This window comes from Otolemur garnettii, unplaced genomic scaffold (assembly GCF_000181295.1).
Source record: "Otolemur garnettii isolate 467f Iridium unplaced genomic scaffold, OtoGar3 scaffold00001, whole genome shotgun sequence".
Classification (NCBI taxonomy): domain Eukaryota; kingdom Metazoa; phylum Chordata; class Mammalia; order Primates; family Galagidae; genus Otolemur; species Otolemur garnettii.
The window spans coordinates 23,664,328-23,683,967 of record NW_003852396.1 but is presented as its reverse complement, the minus strand read 5'-3'; the positions used below and the strand labels follow the sequence as shown (position 1 = coordinate 23,683,967).

General features: G+C 45.2%; 1 protein-coding gene across 1 annotated transcript in view; it reads right to left on the bottom strand.

Moving 5' to 3' along the window:
- Positions 1–19,640, bottom strand: part of TENM4 (teneurin transmembrane protein 4) — a 398,484-nt gene that overhangs the window by 135,622 nt on the left and 243,222 nt on the right. Inside the window, exons 9-11 of the mRNA XM_023510159.1 lie at positions 11,191–11,292; positions 8,557–8,751; positions 320–520 (exon numbers count right to left, since the gene is read on the bottom strand). Coding sequence (XP_023365927.1) covers positions 320–520; positions 8,557–8,751; positions 11,191–11,292 — 498 coding nt within the window. The remainder of the gene's footprint in view (positions 1–319; positions 521–8,556; positions 8,752–11,190; positions 11,293–19,640) is intronic.

Here is a 19,640-nt window from a genome sequence, read left to right as displayed (position 1 = left end):
CATCTATAATTATAAGTAACACCGTCCAAGGCCACTGTTTTGGATCTGAGGACTGCCACGAAGGAGGGAATGATGTGAAGATGTAAGTTTTAAATCCTCTCTGCACCTAAGAGTACAGGTGTTGTAGGCCAGAGTTCAAGGAAAGAAGAAAAGCATTCATGGGGAATGCACTGCTGTGTGCTGAGCATGGGGGACAGGTCCCTGATGAGGGCCGAATGGCTAACATGTTACAGTGGAAACGCCCTCCCCCACCCATGCACGTCCCTCCCCCCCTTCCCTCCCAGCTCCCTCCATCCATCCTGCCTCTCCCCACATTTACCGATAGAACAGTCATGTCCAGTCCAGCTTGGGTCACAGCTGCAAAGCCCAGTGTCTGGGAGGAAGGTTCCATGGCCTGAACATTGGTCTAAGCATGTGGCCCTGGGGGTCTCGCAGTTGGTGCCTCCCCATCCCACGGAGCAGTGGCACTCGCCTCTCACACAGACACCGCGGCCAGAACATGTGGGGTCCATGCAGTCCACTGTGCCATGGAAGAAGGAGAACATGGGTGAGCACCTGATCAGCAAAGGTTGAGTCATCTTTAAGCAAACTACTGAATTTGGTAGAAGAGGGCGTTACACATTCTGGCAGAAGGACACAGAGGACCCTTGGTAAGATGAAGAGCAGTATTTCAGTAAGGGCAGGCCTGGGTTCCCAACTCCACCCAGCGATGGTTTACCTCCCTAAGTCTCAGTTCCCCTGCCCATAAAGTATGGCTACAAATTCCTCCCTCTTGGTTGTGGTATGGACAGAGTAAGAAATCTATCCCCGTTTGTTTCCTTTTGCTGTTGTGATTCCCAATTCAGTCTTCTTCCATAAATCATTCCCAAGGCCAACGTCATCAAGAGTTTTCCCATGCTTTCTTCTAGGATTTTTATCATTTCATGTCTTAGATTTAAATGTTGTATTCATCTTGAGTCAAGTTTTGTAAGGATACAGCAATTAAAGCAAATAGACAACCTTCAGAATGGGAAAACATATTTCCATGTCGCAAATCTGACAAAACCTTGATAACTAGAATCTACAGAGAACTCAAATTACTCAATAAAAATAGCAAACAAACCCATCTGTCATTCAGCAAGAGACATCATAGAACAGTGGTTCTCAACCTTCCTAATGCAGTAGCCCCCTTTTTTTTTTTTAAATTGAAAGGTAACTATGTACATTAATGCACTTCTAGGGTACAGTGTGGGGTTTTCACACACAATCTGAAACACTTCCATCAAACTGGTTAACATAACCTTCATGTCATTTTCTTAGTTAATTGCTACAGCCCTTTAATATGGTTCCTGTGGGTCACAATCCACAGGTTGAGAACCGCTATCATTGAACCTTCTCTGAAGAAGACAGATGAATGGCTAACAAACATATAAAAAAATACACATCGTCCCCAACCATCAGGGAATACAAATCAAAACCACCGGGAGATATCATCTAACCCCAGTGAGAATAGCCCCCATCACAAAGTCCCAAAGCTGCAGGTGCTGGCATGGATGTGGAAAGAAGGGAACACTTTTACAGTATTGGTGGGACTGCAAACTAATACAGCCTCTTTGGTAAAAAGTATGGAGAATCCTCAAAGAACTCAAAATAGACCTTCCATTGGATCCCATAATCCCACTACTAGGCATGTACCCAGAAGAAAAAAAAATCAATTTATCACAAGGACATTTGCACTAGATTATTTATTGCAGCTCAATATACAATTGCCAATATGCGGAAACAACCCATCAATCCATGAATGGATTAATAAGCTGTGGTATGTGTACCATGGAATACTATTCAGCCATAAAAAGATGGAGACTTTACATCTTTTACATTAACCTGGATGGAATTGAAACCCATTCTTCTTAGTAAAGTATCACAAGAATGGAAAAGCAAGTGTACAATGTACTCCATACTAATATGAAGCCGGTGGATGATCTAGTATGTGCCCACACAAGAGAAAAACTCAATTTGATTCAAGTTGGAGGGGAGGGAGGAGGGAGGGCATTGGTGTGCTGCCACTGAATGAGCACAATGTAAGGGTGTACAGCACACCTCCTGGGCACAGGACACAACTGTAACAGGGACCTTACCTAAGAAATGCAAACATTGGAACCCAATCGTTTGTACTCTTATATTAATCTAAAATTAAAATAAAAAAGGAAATGTATCCCAAGCACCAGTGCCTACTGTAATAGAGGACAAGACTTTGTTTTGTCCACTTATGTTGTGTCTACCTCCTAAAAGAATGCCCGGCATACTGCAGGTGCTGAGTCAATCTTTAGAGAACGACATTTATTATCAATTCCTAACGCAGGTTTATTTTACGTGAGCTTGAGACTGAAATAAAGCAATTCCCTAACTTAAGTGAGAATTTATTTTGCAATTAGACTCCATTAGATTTCATCATCTTCCTTCAATTCTTGTGATTGATATGAACTTCCAAACTTCACTTTCCTGAGGGCAAACATTTCAATGACTATTCAAAATTACAAGCGCTGACTCTGCACTGAGGTTGTTGTGGGTAAGCCGTGCAGCTGTGGCTCACAGCCACACAGATCCCGCAGGGCTCCTAGGACCCAAGGTCAAAGTGATCTCCAGAGACCAGCCCAGAAAGAACGTATGGAGAACAGCATTGTGGGTTACCTGCTCTGTGCTGGCCCCGTACTAAGTGCTTTACGTACACTGTCAGATCCAGTTTTCTTAATCACCCACTGAGGTGCAGATGAGGAAACAGGTTCAGAGAAACTGAATAAGTTATACCAGATTATGCAGCTGAACACTGCCAAAGAGGAATTGTTTTTCTCAATTATTTTTGTGGTAAAATATACACAAAATTTACCACCTTAACCATTATTAAATGTGCACTTCAGATTTATTAAGGATACTGATATTGTTGTGCAACCATCACCTCTGTTCATCTCTAGAACTCTTTTTACCTTGCAGAACTGAAACTCTGTGCCCATTAAACAATTCTGTATTTCTCTTTCCCTCTAGCCCCCTGGCAAACGCCGTTCTGCTTTCTGTCTCTAGGAATTTGGCTACTCTGGGCACCTCACAAGTGCAATCATACAGTATTCATTTTTTTGCAATGCCTCATTTCACTTAGCATAATATCCTCAATATACCCCTGCAAGGGGCATATTTTTCCTTAAAGGAGCATGTGCCAGAATTTCCTTCCTTATAGGGCTGAATAATATTCCATTGTATATATACCGCATTTTGTTTCTCCATTCATCCTCTGATGGACACTTGTGTTGCCCTCACTTTGGGGCTATTGTGAATAATGCTGCTATGAACACGGGTGTGCAACTATCTCTTCAAGACATTACTTTCAAATAATTTGAGGAGATGACCAGAAACAGAATTGCTGGATCATATGGAAATTCCATTTTTATTTTTTTGAGGAACTGCCATACAATTTTCCATAACTCTACAATTTTATATTCCCGCCGGCAGTGAACAAGGGTTCCAGTTATTCCACATCAGAGAGGAATGTGAAGACAGGTCAATCTGATTCTAAGCCAATGACATTGCTAGTCACAGCTGATTTTCTCAAACCAAAGCTTTAATTATGGGGCTACACAAAATTAACAGACACCTACCTACCTCTAAGTGTCCTGAAAGCACTGCATAGACACATGAAATTTCCTAGGTGTAGAATATAAATGTCTTAACACAATAACTAAGAAAATGCCGTGAAGGCTATGCTAACCAGTTTGATGAATGCATTTCAAATTATATATAAAACCAGCACATTGTACCCCATTGCATTAATGTACACGGCTATGATTTAATAAAAAAAAAAAAAGTAGGAGAGTATTGAGAATTAACTTAAGTAACTCCAATTCATATGGTAAATGTAAAAGGCAGCAGAGAGAAAACAAAATTGGCAAAGAAGGTGGGTCCGTGTCCTCTACAAAAAGCTAAAAAGTTATTAGGTCTGTTGTTCTCTTCAGGGAGGTAGAGATTCTATCCATTTTGTGATTACAAGGGGACAGTGGTGTACTGGTGGGGCCCCAAAACGTAGCTGTTGGAGAAGGAGTATTGTAACACTGCAAGGCTTATGTTCTTCCTTAGAGGAGCTTGTGGGGAAGGCCTGTGCTGCAGAGGAAAGAACGTAGCATCTGGCCTCTGAGAACCTAGGTTCAAGGGTCAGGGGACACAATGTACTGGTTCTATGACCATGGTCAAATTACATATGTGCTCTGAGCTTGCCATCTATAAAGCAGAAATGGCAAAAACACCTACCTCTTAGGTTGCTATGAGACCAAATGACACTGAGGACTTGGTGAATTATTGCAAAGAAGATTTTTTCCCATCATATCAGGACATTCAATAGCATGGGTTAGGCAAACTGGCCGCAGCTCATTTATAAATCTGACATCTTTTAAATTTATTTATTAATTATATTTTATAAACCATTTTATTTGACTTTTACATACAAGAAAGGGAAACCCAGTCCTAGTGTAAAAGAGTCATAGATGCAAAGTGTAGACTACAAGTGGTAACATTTTAGGAACACTTATTTTGAGAACCAGCTTATTAAGAAAACTCTTTCACTATTTAGATTTTTAAAGGAGTTCAACTTGACCTAAATGGCAAGTAAAAAGATCAGGGGGCGAAGTGACCATTTGCTAAGAATGTAGTAGTAATTACAGTATCAGCAATCATTTAGTCCCTCTTTCATATACAAGACCTCACTTAATCTTAACAAGTAAATATAAGGTAGCTACTATTATTATCCTCATTTTATAGATAAGGAAACTAAAGCACAGACAGGCTAAACAACTTGCCCAAGATCACACAGCAGCTGAGTAAAGGAATTTAAATTTGAATTATTTTTACTTGGTTTAGGCTTTTTGCTATTTCCTCTTGAATCTTACTGGTTCAAAAATACATGTAAGCATATATACTTACATCAACGCATAAAGTGGTTTAAAAATAGAAACTGTAACAAAATAAGAAAAGAAACGGGGCAATGTGGAAAACCAATAAAGCCAAATGAAGGGAAAGAATCTCTTCTTCTGAAGTCTCTGGACACCGTTTAAAAATAGTTAGAGCATGACCTATTAGAGTTTCTGGCAATTAAAAATAATAAAAATAATAATAGTGATAAATTCTCATGACCTGCCTCAGATCTTAGAACCTCAGAAGGCTTTTCCTGGCCCATTAAGCTACTATGATAATTCCCTACATGTAGAGAGCTTTCAAATTGGACAGGAAATAACTCAGTAATTCCTGTCCCAAGGCCTATAAAACTATTTCCTGTTCTGTGAGTACCTGGACACCAGTTTTGGGTTGAAGCTGTCTCTGACAATCCCAGGGCACCCTTGAGGTTGAACTTATAAATCTCTACCATTAGTGAGCAGGTCGAGGGGGTGCCAAGTTCAGCAAGAGGCCTTTGGCATCACAGTCCTGTTTTTCCTGAGATGTAACGAGTCTAATAGGGACCTGGGAACCAGCAAGGTGAATCACATGCTCTCAGCAGATGATGGAGGCAGAGAACAAAAATCAGAAGGACCCACTGGGAGGCTACCTCCAGGCAATTAATCTTTGCTTCTGAAGGTCGTTGGGGCAAAGTGAGTTATAGCAGGAGGGAAGTTTTTGTTTTTTGTTGAGACGGAGTCTCAGTCTGTCACCCTGGATAAAGTGCTGTGGTGTCATCATAGCTCACAGCAACCTCAAACTCTTGGGCTTAGCCCAACATCCTCGTGCCTAAGCTTGCCAAGTAGCTGGGACTACAGGTACCCACCATGACACCTGGTTAGTTTTTTTCCATCTTTAGTGCAGTCAGGGCCTGGCTGTTGCTCAGGCTGGTCTCAAACCCCATGAGCTCAGGCAATCCACCTGCCTCATCTTCCCAGAGTGCTAGGATTATAGGTGTGAGCCACTGCACTTGGCCAGCAGGGAAGTTTTAAAGATGACTGTGTCACGGGAGAGAGGGCAGCTCCAGGGATCCTCAGCTGAACTGGCTGAGGGGTCTGCAGGGAGGATATTGTCCCTGCACTCTGCTGATCCTAAACCTAGGGCCGCTGTCTGTGCCACAGTGATGCTTTGTTGACTCTGGATCTGCCCTCCCTTGCGGGGGCCTCTGGAGTGGCTGTCCCCCAAGGCTTGGATTAAAGTTGTCTTGTTTCTATCCCTCTGGGACAGCTTCCCCAGGGATCTGTGAGTAACCTGGGAAAAGCTGGCTGGCCTGGGTGGAGGAGCGCTGTGCAGAAAGGGTCAGGCAGACTGGCCGGACTGCGCTGTGGAATCAGCCTAACTTAGTTTCTTCCTAGAAGACCTGCCAAACAGTTACATTTTCCCTTTGCAGAGCTTGCCATTCAAGCCAAAATTTCTGGCAGAAGCACAGCCCATTAATAAAGCGATAAGGCCTGCACAACCAGGCTGCAAACACAGCCCTTTCCCCACAACGGTCCATGCTTCAGTGACTGCACAAGCTATTAGACACTCTTCAGTTCCAAAAACACAGGGTCTCACTTTCACTGCAAATCACCTAGGTTCGTTCTTTTCTGCTCCTCCCTCAACTCCCTTCACGAGTTCTACTGGCTCTGTTCAAGTTTTAAAAAATATGGGGTAATAAACTTCAGAAGAAGGAAGGGAGGGAAAAAAGTAAGCTTGTTAGCTGATGTTTTATAAACACAGTGAAACCCGTTAGCACAGAGCTGAGGGAGAAACCCCACTTTACACACAAGGACCAGGCAATGACACTTCACCAGAGGAACAGAAATAATAAAAGGAATCAGGACCAGATGGCCCTCCTCAGAAAAGAAAGCAGGAGTAAAAACAGTTCTTTTCAGATAGATGGTATAAATCAAACTTATAAACACTTTTTTTTTTATCTCTTTGTAAGTGACCCTCAGCTCTGGGGCCCCATCCAGTGGGGCCTCATGTGAAGAGGGGCGGCTCCCCCTCCCTAGCCCACACAACACTACTGGGGTTGCGGGGACAGCCAGTTTCAAGGGGAATCTCCTCTTTGTTCCTCTCACAGTCTCAGTGACTAGTCTCAAGTGAAGAGTGAAAAGGGAAAGGAGATGAAGGTTGCTGCTCCCTGGATAAAAGTGGTATGCTCCTTTGCTCCAGGGACTGGCCAGCCTGCGTCAGGCAGCCTAGTGTCCCCAGCAAAGTTAACAGGCCTGAATCAGGACTCCAGCCACACTTGGGGTTTACAGTCTGTCGGAGAGAGGCGAGGTTTTTCTGACAGCAATCCCTTCTTGTTTCCTACTCTTTGAAAACAGGCCTGTTAACACTCTCTGTTTTTAGGGAAAGTGATGCTTTGAGGGGGGCTCTCTGTTAAATGCCAAATGGGTTCAGAAGACCAGCTCTCCCTGGAGTCTCTGCCATCCACTAGGGAAGGTGCCAGGGTGCTAGGGAGTGGCGGATAGGAGGAAAGGACAAGCACGCAGTGTCATCCATCAGTTTCAAATGGCGAAGTCCATTCATTTCAAAAGACCTGGGATGAAGTGAGCGGGTGAAACAGGAAATGTGCTTCAATTGTCCCCAGAATAATAGTAATAATATAAGAGCTCGCATTTATGGAGTGTTTACTATGTATCAGGCACTGAGCTAAGTGCTTTACATGGGTCATTTAATTCAAGCCTCACAAAGGCCCTCTGAGGAAGGTATTCCCATTTTATAGACCAGGGAACTGAGGCCAGCCAGTGGCAGGGCCAGGACCCTGCTCTGTGTCTGATTCCAGAGTGTGCGCTTGTAAAAGCTACTCCATGTTGCTTCTGCGTGAGGCTCTTGCTTCCAGCAAGAAATTCTGTGCCGTCAGGAAGAAAGAGCACTGGATGTGAAGTAAGGAGGGAGACCTAGGCTGAATCTCAGCCCCGTCACTGGTCAGATCTATGACCACGGCATGACACTGCCCTTCCCTGGGCCTCAGTTTCCTCACTTGCAAAATTGAAATGTCCATTTATCGCACCTGTTTAGATTTTGTAGGAAAGAACTAATGCTGCCAGAAATGAGGTCACTTTCTGGCCTCAATCTGCACAGCCACATGCTTACTTTATGAAGAAGCAAGACATATTCTGGGCATAGAAGAGCCACACGCAGAAACACACAGAGACGCACAATGGAAGGAAGGTGAAGTTTGGAGGTCTCTGACAGGATGAGACTTCAGAAATGGAGATTTAAAAGGAACAGACAAGTTAGAGGACAGTGGAAAGAACTTGGGCTATCAAGCCAGAAAAACTAGGCTCAAACCCAGCTCTGCCATCTCCTAGCTGTGTGACCTTGGGCAAGGCATTCGACTCAGTTTCCCCACCTGTAAAGTGGAGATGATTACTCCTCCCTAATGGGGTCTGAATTTAAATAATAGGAGGCTTCTAACACAAGGCTCAATAAATGGCAGTTCTCGTCCCCTCTGCTACCAGGACCCTGATGAGTCTGTCCTTTTCATTTAAATTAAATACTGTTGCTGTCCTGGCTTGGAAAGTAGAGGCTTCCTCTGCTCCCTGGATGCCCCCTTGACACCATGTGCTGGCCTCTGTCTCAGAGGAGGCTGCCAGCCGCAGGTCTTACCTTCCTCGCAGCTCTCGCCCTTGTAGCCGGGGTTGCAGATGCAGGTGCCCATGATGCAGGTGCCGTGGTTGCTGCAGGCCACGTCGATGCACTGGTTGGTAGGCACATCACACTCGGTGCCCTTCCAGCCGCTGTGACACAGGCACCTGCCCTTCATGTACTGGCCATTCCCGCTACAGAGCACAGGGCAGGAGGCTGGGGAGACAGCACCAGAAGGCTGGTGTGACACCATGCCCACGATACCCCACCCGCCTCTGTCTCTTTCTGCCCTGGGCCTGATTGGCTTGACCAATAAGCCATAAACACATGGGTCCATCTGTCTGCTTCTCTTGCTTGATTTTGTTCTAGTATTTATTTATATATTTATTTGAGACAGAGTCTCAAGCTGTCACCCTGGGTGGAGTACAGTGGAGCCATAGCCCACAGCAACCTGCAGTTCTTGGGGTCAAGCGATCCTCTTGCCTCAGTATTTTTTTTTTCTATTTTTAGTAGAGACAGGGTCTCACTTATGCTTAGGCTGGTCTTGAACTCGTGAGCTCAAGCTATCCACCTGCCTCGGCCTCCCAGAGTGCTAGGATTCCAGGTGTGAGCCACCATGCCTGGCCTTGTTCCAGTTTAAACACACCTGGAATTGTAGGTGCAGGTGTGCAGGGCAGGGTCTGGCAGAGCTGCTGCTCACTTTCCCCATTTCTGTCACACCGCTGATGGGATGCTGTGCTGCCAGGAACCTTAGGCAGGAAGCCACAGTCTGTTCCCTGGTGTCACTGGAAAAGACAGAGGCTGGCCCTCCTCCTGCCTGCCCCAAATGATGCCTCCAGCGCTCTCCTAATAGCACTCCACTTTCACTTCCCCACACCTCTGCAGCACCACTCACTGTCCTCTTTAACCAGTCAATCTCAGCTGTCCTTGTCTTCAGGCCTCCACTCCAGCCCCGGACAGCACTGCCCCCCTAAGGGAAGAGCTGAGCCCAACTTGGCTCTGTTAAGTATTATCTTTTCATTCTGTCTCTTAGCGTAAAGGGCTCTGTGATCATCTCCACGAAGGACACGATATAAAAATAAATTATATTGCATTGTGCTGTAAGTACTTCCCAGCTTCCTAAGGCTGTTTTATACATGACTCTTAACTTTAAGTGCATATGGGATGAGACAGTTAATTCTTGTTAGAAGGAATGACTCATCTCCTCTCTCTGCTCCACCTTCCCTTGGCCCCCACCTGGCTTTTTTCCTATTTAAAACACTCGGCAGTAATCACTGTGCTTCTGTGGGGCTACCTGCTTTGCTGCCTCAAACTGAATCTATCTCCTGATAGGAAGGACAAGCAGAATGTTTGGAGCAGAATCAGGGCAGAGTATCTGCAGGGCCTTTCTGCTTCCACTCAAGCACCACTTCGGAAGCCTCAGAATTCAGGTCCAAGGTCACCTCGTGTAGCAAGCCTTTCCCAATCTCCATGTATTCTATGCTAAGACGGCCCCTCCCTTCTGCTCTGACCAATGCTCCCCACTTTTAGGTTACAGTTTGTTCTCCTTATAGCACCTTGCTATAGTTGTTTCTGTATTTATTGCTCCCTGAGACTGGATTAAAAGCCCACAGGATCGGAGCGCTCAGGTCTTAGCACAGGACTGAGCCTTATGTGGGCATGAAGTGAATGACTGGTGAGTGAAAGAAAAGATGAAAAAACAAAAGGGGCCATTATAGTTTCCCAAGGGAGTGACAAACTCTCCAGCCTACATATCTCCCTGTTAATTATTCCAGGACAGGAATGAAGGCTGACAGCCCAGGGCAGACTGTGAGCAGCTTTTCAAACCATCTCCATGGTGGTTATCATTAGCCCTGGATGTCCCAAACATTGGGCAGCGGTGGGGGCCTGTGTGGGGAAGAGCAGCCCAGCCTGTGACCTGCTGGGTGGTCCCAGCCAAAATCCTGCCTGCATGGTTAGGAGCAGCTCCTTGGCCTCCTATCTACAGGCCAGAGGGAACTCATACTTGGGTGAAGATAAGAGTCAAAGATGCTCAGCCAGGGCTGATCATTCCTCTAAGGGGAAACTGAGTTTTTATTTTTTTATTTTTATTTATTTATTTATTTTTTTGAGACAGAGCCTCAAGCTATCCCCCTGGGTAGAGTGCCATGGCATCATGCTCACAGCAACCTCCAACTCCTGGCCTCAAGTGAGTCCTGCCTCAGCCTCCCAAGTAGCTGGGACCACAGGTGCCCGCCACAACGCCTGGCCATTTTTTGGTTGCAGCCATCATTGTTGTTTGGCGGGCCCGGGCTGGGGATTTGATCCTGCCACCTTAGGTGTATGTGGCTGGTGCCTTAGCCGCTTGAGCCACAGGCGCCGAGCCGGAAACTGAGTTTTTAAAAGGACCCTGCTGCCACTCTGCCTACCCAGCAATGGGCACTAAATTCACTGTGGCTGCCCCTGTAAAAACCCTCCCTTCCTGACCGCCTAGGTCACCTGCATGTGGGTAACAGTGGTTCACAAGGGCACACCTGCCTGCACACCACCCTAAAGAATGGCCCTTGGGAGCCTTTCTTGGGGCTTCAGGAGGTGGCCTGGAGTTTTGCAGTTGCTCTTGAGCTTCTTGAGGGACCTGGGGAGAAAAATTCCAGAACCCTCGTGTGGATTTCTTACCTCTGCCACAGTCGGGGCCCAGGAAACCCAGGAAGCAGTGGCAGGTCCCAGAGATGCAGTCACCGTTGCCATAGCAGTTGCTAGGGCAGTTATCCACCGATTCTAGGAGGAGAAAAGAGACAGGGAGTTGAAAATAGAAATTTCTTCACCCAAACAGAGAGCCTGTGAATCAAGCCTTAGGTTAACCAAGGCCCACATATTTGAGCTACTCTGGCCCAGTCACTGGAAAGAATCAACAGAGTTAAAATTCTATGGACGTTAGGTGAGGTGTTCTGGAAAATGCTTTTAACAAATTTTTATAAATCAAATTTGTATCTACAAAGGCATGAACAATTCTTCAGTTAAGAACAATGAGAGAAAACCATTTAACCTGTTCATAGTAGTTACCTGTGGATGGTAGGTTACTGAGTGACCTTTCTTGTAGTCTCCTTTATACTTTTCTGTTATTTTAAGTTTTTCTTATAGTTGGTGATATTCCACTAAATTGTTTTTTCATAAAGTTACTGGGACTTTGCAAATCTGTCTTTTTCCTCCTCTGGTTTTTCATGTAACTGTCCAGGTCCCCCCATCCCTTGTGGGGATTAATTACTACAGCAGCCTGACCGCTGGCCTCCCAGCCTTCCCTCTTCCTCCCCAGCCTCATGTAGTCACTACCCAGTAGCCTGAGCCATCTCTTGGAAACCAATCTGATCTCGTCACTTTCCTGTTTAAAACCCTTCCAAAGTTCCCATTTGCTGGGATGAAAAAATCCCAGCTCTTTCCAAAGGCACAGAAGTTATCTTTCCTGTTCCCTCGGCCCTGTCTGTATCCCCTGAGTCTGCTCTCATGCCTTCCTTTTGAAGGGCTGTGACTTTTCCTAATCCTCTTAATACCTTTAATATATACACTGTGTGACACTGGCCAGGAAACACAGAAACAATTTCAGAAAGTTTTTAATCAAAAATTAGATAATATTTTGTTGCTCCAGTTAATAAACCCACTATAAAATGTAACTTCATTTGGAATAGTCCATTTCTCAGTGATGCTGGATGTGGAATAAGGCAAAGAAGTATATCCTGAAGAGGCAGCAGGGAAAAATGAAGTGACCTGCTGAAGGCCACGGGTGCTAAGTTATGGAGGCAGATTGGAACCTAGGCCTTGGGACCCCCGCCTGCTCCTTTTTCATGATACTGTGCTATCTGGGCCTTGAAGGAGTATGTCTTACAGCAGAAGCCAGGGAAATGAACAACACAGATCTGTGGGCCCCACGGGTCGTGTCCCCACTGAGACACAGAGTGCCTGGTCTGGTTTGTAATACAACTAACTGCATCTCTCCTGCAGGCTTGAGCCACAGCAGGGGCCTTGAACATGCCCAGGCACTGATAAAAGTGTTTAGGTTGCTGCCCAAAACACTGAAAGAAACTAGCCCCAGCCCGGAGCCAAATTCCTTAAGCCTTCATACAAACTCGACGCTGGGTGCTGGGCGCCCCTTACTGCAGACACACCTAGATATGTCCTTTTCTCCCGCTCTCTGCCTGATGATTACTGCAGCATGCTGTAAGTTAAGTTCCCCCAATACATGTTTTGGACTGATCGTCTTGGCATTTGGTAGGACTTTCTTTGGAATCCCGCTGACTGCATCCTGCGATGATTTGGAGCACACCCTGGTGGGAATTGCCTGCAACTGTTTGTGGGACAACTCGAGCTGTGGGTTCACTGGATGAAATAGTGGGACACTGGGGCCAATGCCAAAGGCCACTTAGGATCCAGTTACAAGGTAGGGAATTCTGACACTTTCAGAGCCTGCAGCATCAGGAGACATCCAGCCCAATTTTCTCCTTTCAGAAAGAAACTGAGACCTGGAGGAAGGGCAGTGACTTGCTCAAAGTCTCAGAGTGAGTTAGTAGAGTCAGCTGTGGGAGCAGAGGAAAAGGTTAGTTAGGCAGGAAGAGTTAATGATTCAATCTGTTGCCTTAGCGCGCAACTATAAGCCATGAAGCCAAGATCAAGGCCTCTGTTCAATGAAATGTTACCATGTAAGACACGAGCCTTGCCTGTAAGAAGTGTGCAGCTTGACTGGGAGAATAAGATCATAAGTAAATGGCCACCTGGGCGGCAATGCAGGGCACAGAAAAAGCTCTGACTAGAGGTAAGAAAGAAGCTTGGCTTGGGGGGGTTCCATTCTTTTAGCAGGCTCTGTGACCTAAAGGAACTTTCTTTCCCTCTCTGGGCCTCACTTTCCTGATAGGTAAAATGAAGAGGAATCACACAGATGATTCCCTGAGGGCGCTTCCTGTTCTAAAATTCCATGAGTCTATAATTAATCAAGAAATCAACTCAGTGAAAAGGCATCCAGACACGGGCATGGAGACTTAATAATGCAGCAAGGTACTTAAGGGCACTACGATGGCAGGGGAACAGGAGTAAAATCAGCAGAGAGATGCTTATCAGGAGAGAAGGGCTTGAGGAAGGGTTTGGTGATGCACGGGTGGCGGAGGTGGCATTTATAGCGTGATGCACTTCCAAGAAAGATGTTTCCCCAACGTCTTCCAGTATCAACTTGGGAACTATTTTAAATGCTCAGAGAAATTGTCCAAATGTGTGGTTCCTTTTGTGAGTAGGAAATGTCATTTGCTTGATGTTGTCTCTGCTGATACAAGCAGTGTTTTACACTAACACTAGTCCAATATGTGTTCTTATTTCAGGGCAAAGTGGTCTGGGTCCCAGGCGAGCAAGGATTACAGGCCAGGGCCCCGAGCCTATCAGCTGTCCATGGACTTGGCCTGGAGAAGTCTATGTTCCTAAGGCCTTTACGTCAGTAGTGGCTTCCAAAACACTGTTCTCATGTTTATGAAGAATCATTCAGGAAGTTTCATTTTAAGTATTCTTTTTTAAAAATAAGAATTTTGAGTAAAGTTTAAGGCAAGATAATTTTTCCTTTAAGCTCCTGAGTAACTGTACAATTAGAGGGACAGTTTCACCTACAGTGTTGCAAAGGAGCACAGGCCAGAAGGGTGGGCTGCCCTGCTTCCCTATCTTGTTCTGCTCTTGGGGGGATCCTTGGCCTTGTCACTATCTTTCTGTGTCTGTTTCCTCACCATTGCATTTGCTCAACCCACACGTGCCTGCTTGGTAACTCCTACTTCTTCTTCCAAATCCAGTTCAAATGCCACCTCTGCAGAAAAGCCTTCTGGCCATCTTAAACAGGCTAAGTTACTCCCAGGACACGTTTCCCCGCAGCCCTATTAAAGTATCATATAGTCTGCTTCGCTATGAACTCTTGAGGCAGAGGCTGAGTTCATTCAATTATGTATTTGCCCTGGTATTCAATCCAGAGAGTGATCACAGTAAATATTTGTTGCTATCACTCAAAGAATTCAACTAGATGATCTCAGAGATCCTTCCCAGATCTCAAATTCTATGATTCAGTCCTTCTTAAACCCAATGGTATAAAATATGTCTCGTAATAAAATCACCATGATTACCAGTTGCATTTTTAACAGGAAAAAGTACAGGTAAGTGTTATTTATTTTTTAGATACTGATGGATGAAATCTGTAGGATACAAACATGTTTATCACGTGCCAAAAAGCCTTCAAAATGAGAAAGTGAGGAAAGCATATTTTTTTTGGTGACTAAGTACAGTGTGGGTTGCTAAACCTGACATAATAGAAGCCTGATGGCAACAAAACTTGCCCCAGGCTGCTGGTGTCAGAGAATGCAGAAGTTTTAGGAGACATAAAATAATTTTAAGACAGCAACAAGGTAATGGAAAGGAGACATATGGAGAATATTTTCTTTTGATAAGATGTTTATGTATATAGTTTTTTCTTTCACTCATAGGGGTTTCAACAATTTGGGTTCCGTGTGACATCTCATAGATAATGAGTCTCCACTCACCAGCTATCTCTGTGCTAAACTCCAGGGTAGAAGTGACATTCATTGGCTTGGAAAAAGTGTGAACTCTACTGCATAAATATGTGCATGTCCCAATTAGTGCTTGGTGAATTTTTCTCCCCATAGTCTCTCCTGCTTTGCTTATGTTCACGCTGCAGCTGCCTTCATTTAGCAGGAGTACCTTTAGATCTGCTTGGATTCAAATGAAAAATTTGGCTGCCTCTGAATAACTGATTTTCAGAATTGGGTGTGTGTTGTGTTGGAAAAGAGGGGCCTTCCCCCCCCAGTTTTTGTTTTGCTTTCTCAGCAGTGGGCCCTCGTAGGAAATTTGATTTTCAGGAACTTGGTTTTCCTTCCATCCGTGTTGGAATACAGAGTTTAAATGTTTCCTTAGCTCATTCTCTGGACATGTGTTGTGAGTGGGCGTGTTCTCTGGATGTTGAACAGAATATTGCTCAGAATACAAAAGGGCAACTGCAGAAGGAAGAGAAGAAAACCCTTCCTCCCAGAGGAGACGGGGGAGTCAGGAAACCTCAGAGGCCTCAGGGAACCCCATGTAATGCCCATTTTCCTGCTTAATACTTTTTTCAGAAACAAGTCTTTAGCATCCGTGAAAGAAGATCACACCTGATAAACAAGTCCTTCTGAGTCTAGGGTTGATGTCTGGGAAAGCCTGCCCTCGTTTGCCACCTCTAGTTTTCTTTTTTGAAATCTCAAAGTGTCGTTTGGTAGGAAACAAGGAGAGATCACAGAGTAAAATCCTGTCTGGAGGAGGACTACAAGGGAAGTCCAATTGCCTACTAGACTCCTGTTTCACAGAGGCAATGATCTTGGAAGAGAAAAGGCAGCTTCTCTTCTATCCACTCACCATGGCATGGGCACATCTGCCTCTTGCCCGGGCCTGAGCTGGCAAACCCCTCTGCTCTTAGGAGCTTGATGTTGGACCCCAGCTGCAAAGATGGAGTGACCCAGCTTAGTGAGTGAGGTCAGGCCCACTTGCCATGCTCAGTCTCTCCTCTGTGTTCATCTTGCACCCATCCCCTCCTTCAGAACTTCCTCTATGCCTTATTCCCCTGTGAGGTGCCTAAGCTAACAGGAGCTCGCATTTCCTTCTGACATCTCCTTCCTCTATTTCTGTTGTCTCTCCAAAATTGTAAAAGTGGATGTCAAGAACTATTGGGAGCGCTGAGTTGGAGTACCACAATCTACCTATTGTCCAGCCTTCTGATGTCTCCTGGCTGCTCTGTGGGATGGGGAATAATGCTACGAGCAAGAGGAAACTTAAATTCCAAGAGAGCCAACTGGGTGACTGCACATATCACCTCTACTGCAGCTAGTGAAACTTATACTTTAGGTTATATCTATTATGTCTCCTTTTTTGTGAGATAGAGGGATTAGGCTTATTATTAGAAACCCAAAGAAATGAAAACAAACTAGACAAACTAAACTGGGATTTAACTCTGCAGAAACTCAAAGGTGAAGAAAAAGTCTAAAAGGTCCCCTCTTGGTCCCTCAAATGGAACTGTGAAAGGCATATCATATTTTCTAATTTAATCTTTATAATAATTATGAGAAATCGGTACCTTTGCCACCATTTTACAGTTTCAGCTGGACACAGAGAGATGAAGTCACTTTCTCAAGGTCATTTAGCTGATAAGGGTGAATCTGATCTATGTTCTACATGCAGCTTGTGGCATATGGCTTGGACCAAAGTACAGATGCTAGAGCCAGACTAACTAGATGCCTTTCGATAAGGCATTTCCATGTATCATTTTCCTCATCTGTGAAATGGGATTAATAATAACACCTACCTCAGAGAGTTATTTTGAAAACCAAATAGGGTAATGCTGTGTGTGCAAAAAGATTGGCCCAGGACCTGGCAGAGTTGGTATTTTGGTTTTATGGAAGGGCCACATATGCCTTCCATTTGTGAGCTAAAACAACATTCTAACTTGGTCTAATGAATCCAAACAAGGAAATGTGGGTTTCAGAGGGTAAACACACACACATACCCACATAGAAAACGCACAGAAACTCCCCATGGTAAAAAGGGGAAAGCAAACAAGCAACACTTCTGAACGTGAAGAAGTCAGGGTGTTTGGGTAAATTTGCTCCTGGGGGAAAGCACTGTCAAAGCACATTAAACCCGTTGTCTCCCAGAAGCCCAAACACAGGCAGACTCATGCCAACATCTGAAAGAACTTTTCTCCCCGTGCACTCGAGATTGGCACTGGGCAGGTGCCAGGTACTGGAAAGCTGTTCCATGGCCTGTGAGGTGTCAGTCCCTGTAGGTACCCCAGATTTCTCTGCAGATGATGGAATTCAAAGGCCTTCACTCTGCAACAGTCTAGGTCAATGCAATGACAAAAATTTGACAAAGCCCCTGACAGCCTGGGCTTGAAGCCAGTTCCATAATGGCATTTGAACTGGGAGATCTGTTTTCAGTCATACTCAAAAGTCTACCAACCACTATTAAGAACAGTTCTAAGGAGGGGGATAGGGAAAAGAGTTTTTTGCTCTATTATATTTGATCTTGATTCTTTCATAGTTATTTCTTTGGGGGCTCATCAAATTTTACCAACAAGACTGTGATGTGAGCTCCTTGAAGACAGGCATCCTGTCTGGTTTTTCAAAGAGTCTGGTGAGTGCTGAAGACAAAGACAAATCAAGTACTCAATACTTTTTGGACTGATAAACTAAGTAGGAATACCAAGGTCAACTAGAGGAAAGAGGTCAGTTAAGTGGGCATAGCACAACAATCAGATTCAAGAGCAGAGTTTGGTGGCCAACAAAGCTATCGCTTCCTTGTCCTATTTTTTTTTTTAACATGATGGTGCCTACAATAAGCAGAATGACAGGAGGCTCAACTTGGCATTGTGTTGACACCATATTTAGGGTTGAGTAGTTCACATGTGGAAGCCACGTTTGACACACTGATAAGATAAACTGGAACACACCCATTGAAGAACAACTACAAACATGGGAGAACCTGAAACCACATTTCAAATAAAGCATTCTTGAAGGAAATGGGAATTTTGCTCATTAAGGGTGTTAATGATATTCAGATATTTAAAAATATCTGAAAGGCTATTATATGAAATAAAGATTAGACTTTGTGGCCCTAATGAGTTGACCTAGGTCTAATGAATAAGGGATATAGTCCTTGGGAAATAGACTTGATTCAAAAGAAGAATGAACTTTGTAAGGAGTCAGAGCTAAATACCACTTACAACACTGGGCTACATTTTGTTTATGTGTATGCATCTGCCCAAACTTCTTGAAGGTAGGAACTGTGTTATCTTTGATTTTCCAGTAATAGTATCATCCTTGACTCAAGCAGGTGTTTAATCAGTCATTCTTAGCTGAATGACTAAAGTGAATGGACTGCATGATGGACAAGGGGCTGCATTTTCAGTTCCTGGATGTATTGGGGGCGGGGAAGGTAATTAAAGACTGGTAGGGATGCTGTAGGGGTGATGCAAGATAGAGTGTACTGCATTTTCCAAGCCTGAAAGCTCATGACTTTATGAGACACAGTACCAAGGAACATACTTTGACTGTGCTGAAATATATGAGTGCTAGTCCAACTCCTGCCACCAAGTTAGGTGACTTGGCCAAGTCCCTTCCTCTCTCAGAACCTTTTGTCCATAAAACTTGTTGAAGTCATTCAGGAAATATTTACTGAGCATCAACTCTGGCCCAGGAAGGATTCTATTGAGGTGGATGGCTCAAGTGATCTATCAGGTCTAACGCCCTATGCACTAATCAATCAAACCAAACTGTCAGTACTTCAAAAACTATGTGGACAGATCAAAGAGCTGAGAGAAGGATCATCATGTTTCTGGCCTCGGGGTGGGGAAAGTTTGCTGGGTTCAGGGCTGACTCTAACTTTTCAAGTCTCCCTGTTGCGTCCTCAGATCATCAGTATCCGTCCCTCAAGGGACAGAACTAGAGAAGGGGGCCGCTGGCTGGCCGGTCTTCCCCAGTGTCAGAGTGCTGCTGTCACCAGGCTCGGCCCCCTTCCCTGAAGAGGGGCGGGCAAGCGTAATCACCTGCCGGAGAGCTCCATGGCACACTCCAAGTGACCAGGAGATCAAAAGCGCCATGTGACTGAAGCAGGGCCTTCAAGGCGTGGTGGAGGTGGCAAGGCAGCCCGGGTAACACCCCTCTCGCCGCCCACAGCTGATTGGACAGGGAGGAGCACCTGAGCCCAGCAGAGCCCACACATAGGCTGCGCGGCGCTCTGTGGCGTGACTGCGGTAGAGGTTCTGGGCCAATCAGAGTCCCGCTCTCCAGTATTTGATCTAAAAAACACCCAGGGAACGTGGCACTTGGTGACAGAGTGGAGCTTGGGGCTGTTACAGAAAGAGAGGGGCTGCTGAGTGCTGATGGCCCAGGAGGGTCCATAGTTAATAGGAAGCCGTCCTATCTGAGGAGAGGCAGCGGTCTGGAGGCTGAGAATGGTGGCCGGCGCTGAAGCCCAGAGAGGGCAGGGACCCCGCAGCAAGAGGCCAGGGAAGGGCCCCTGGGGCTGTCCGTGTCCCCAGAGGCTTTCAGCACTTGTTTTCGGCCCAA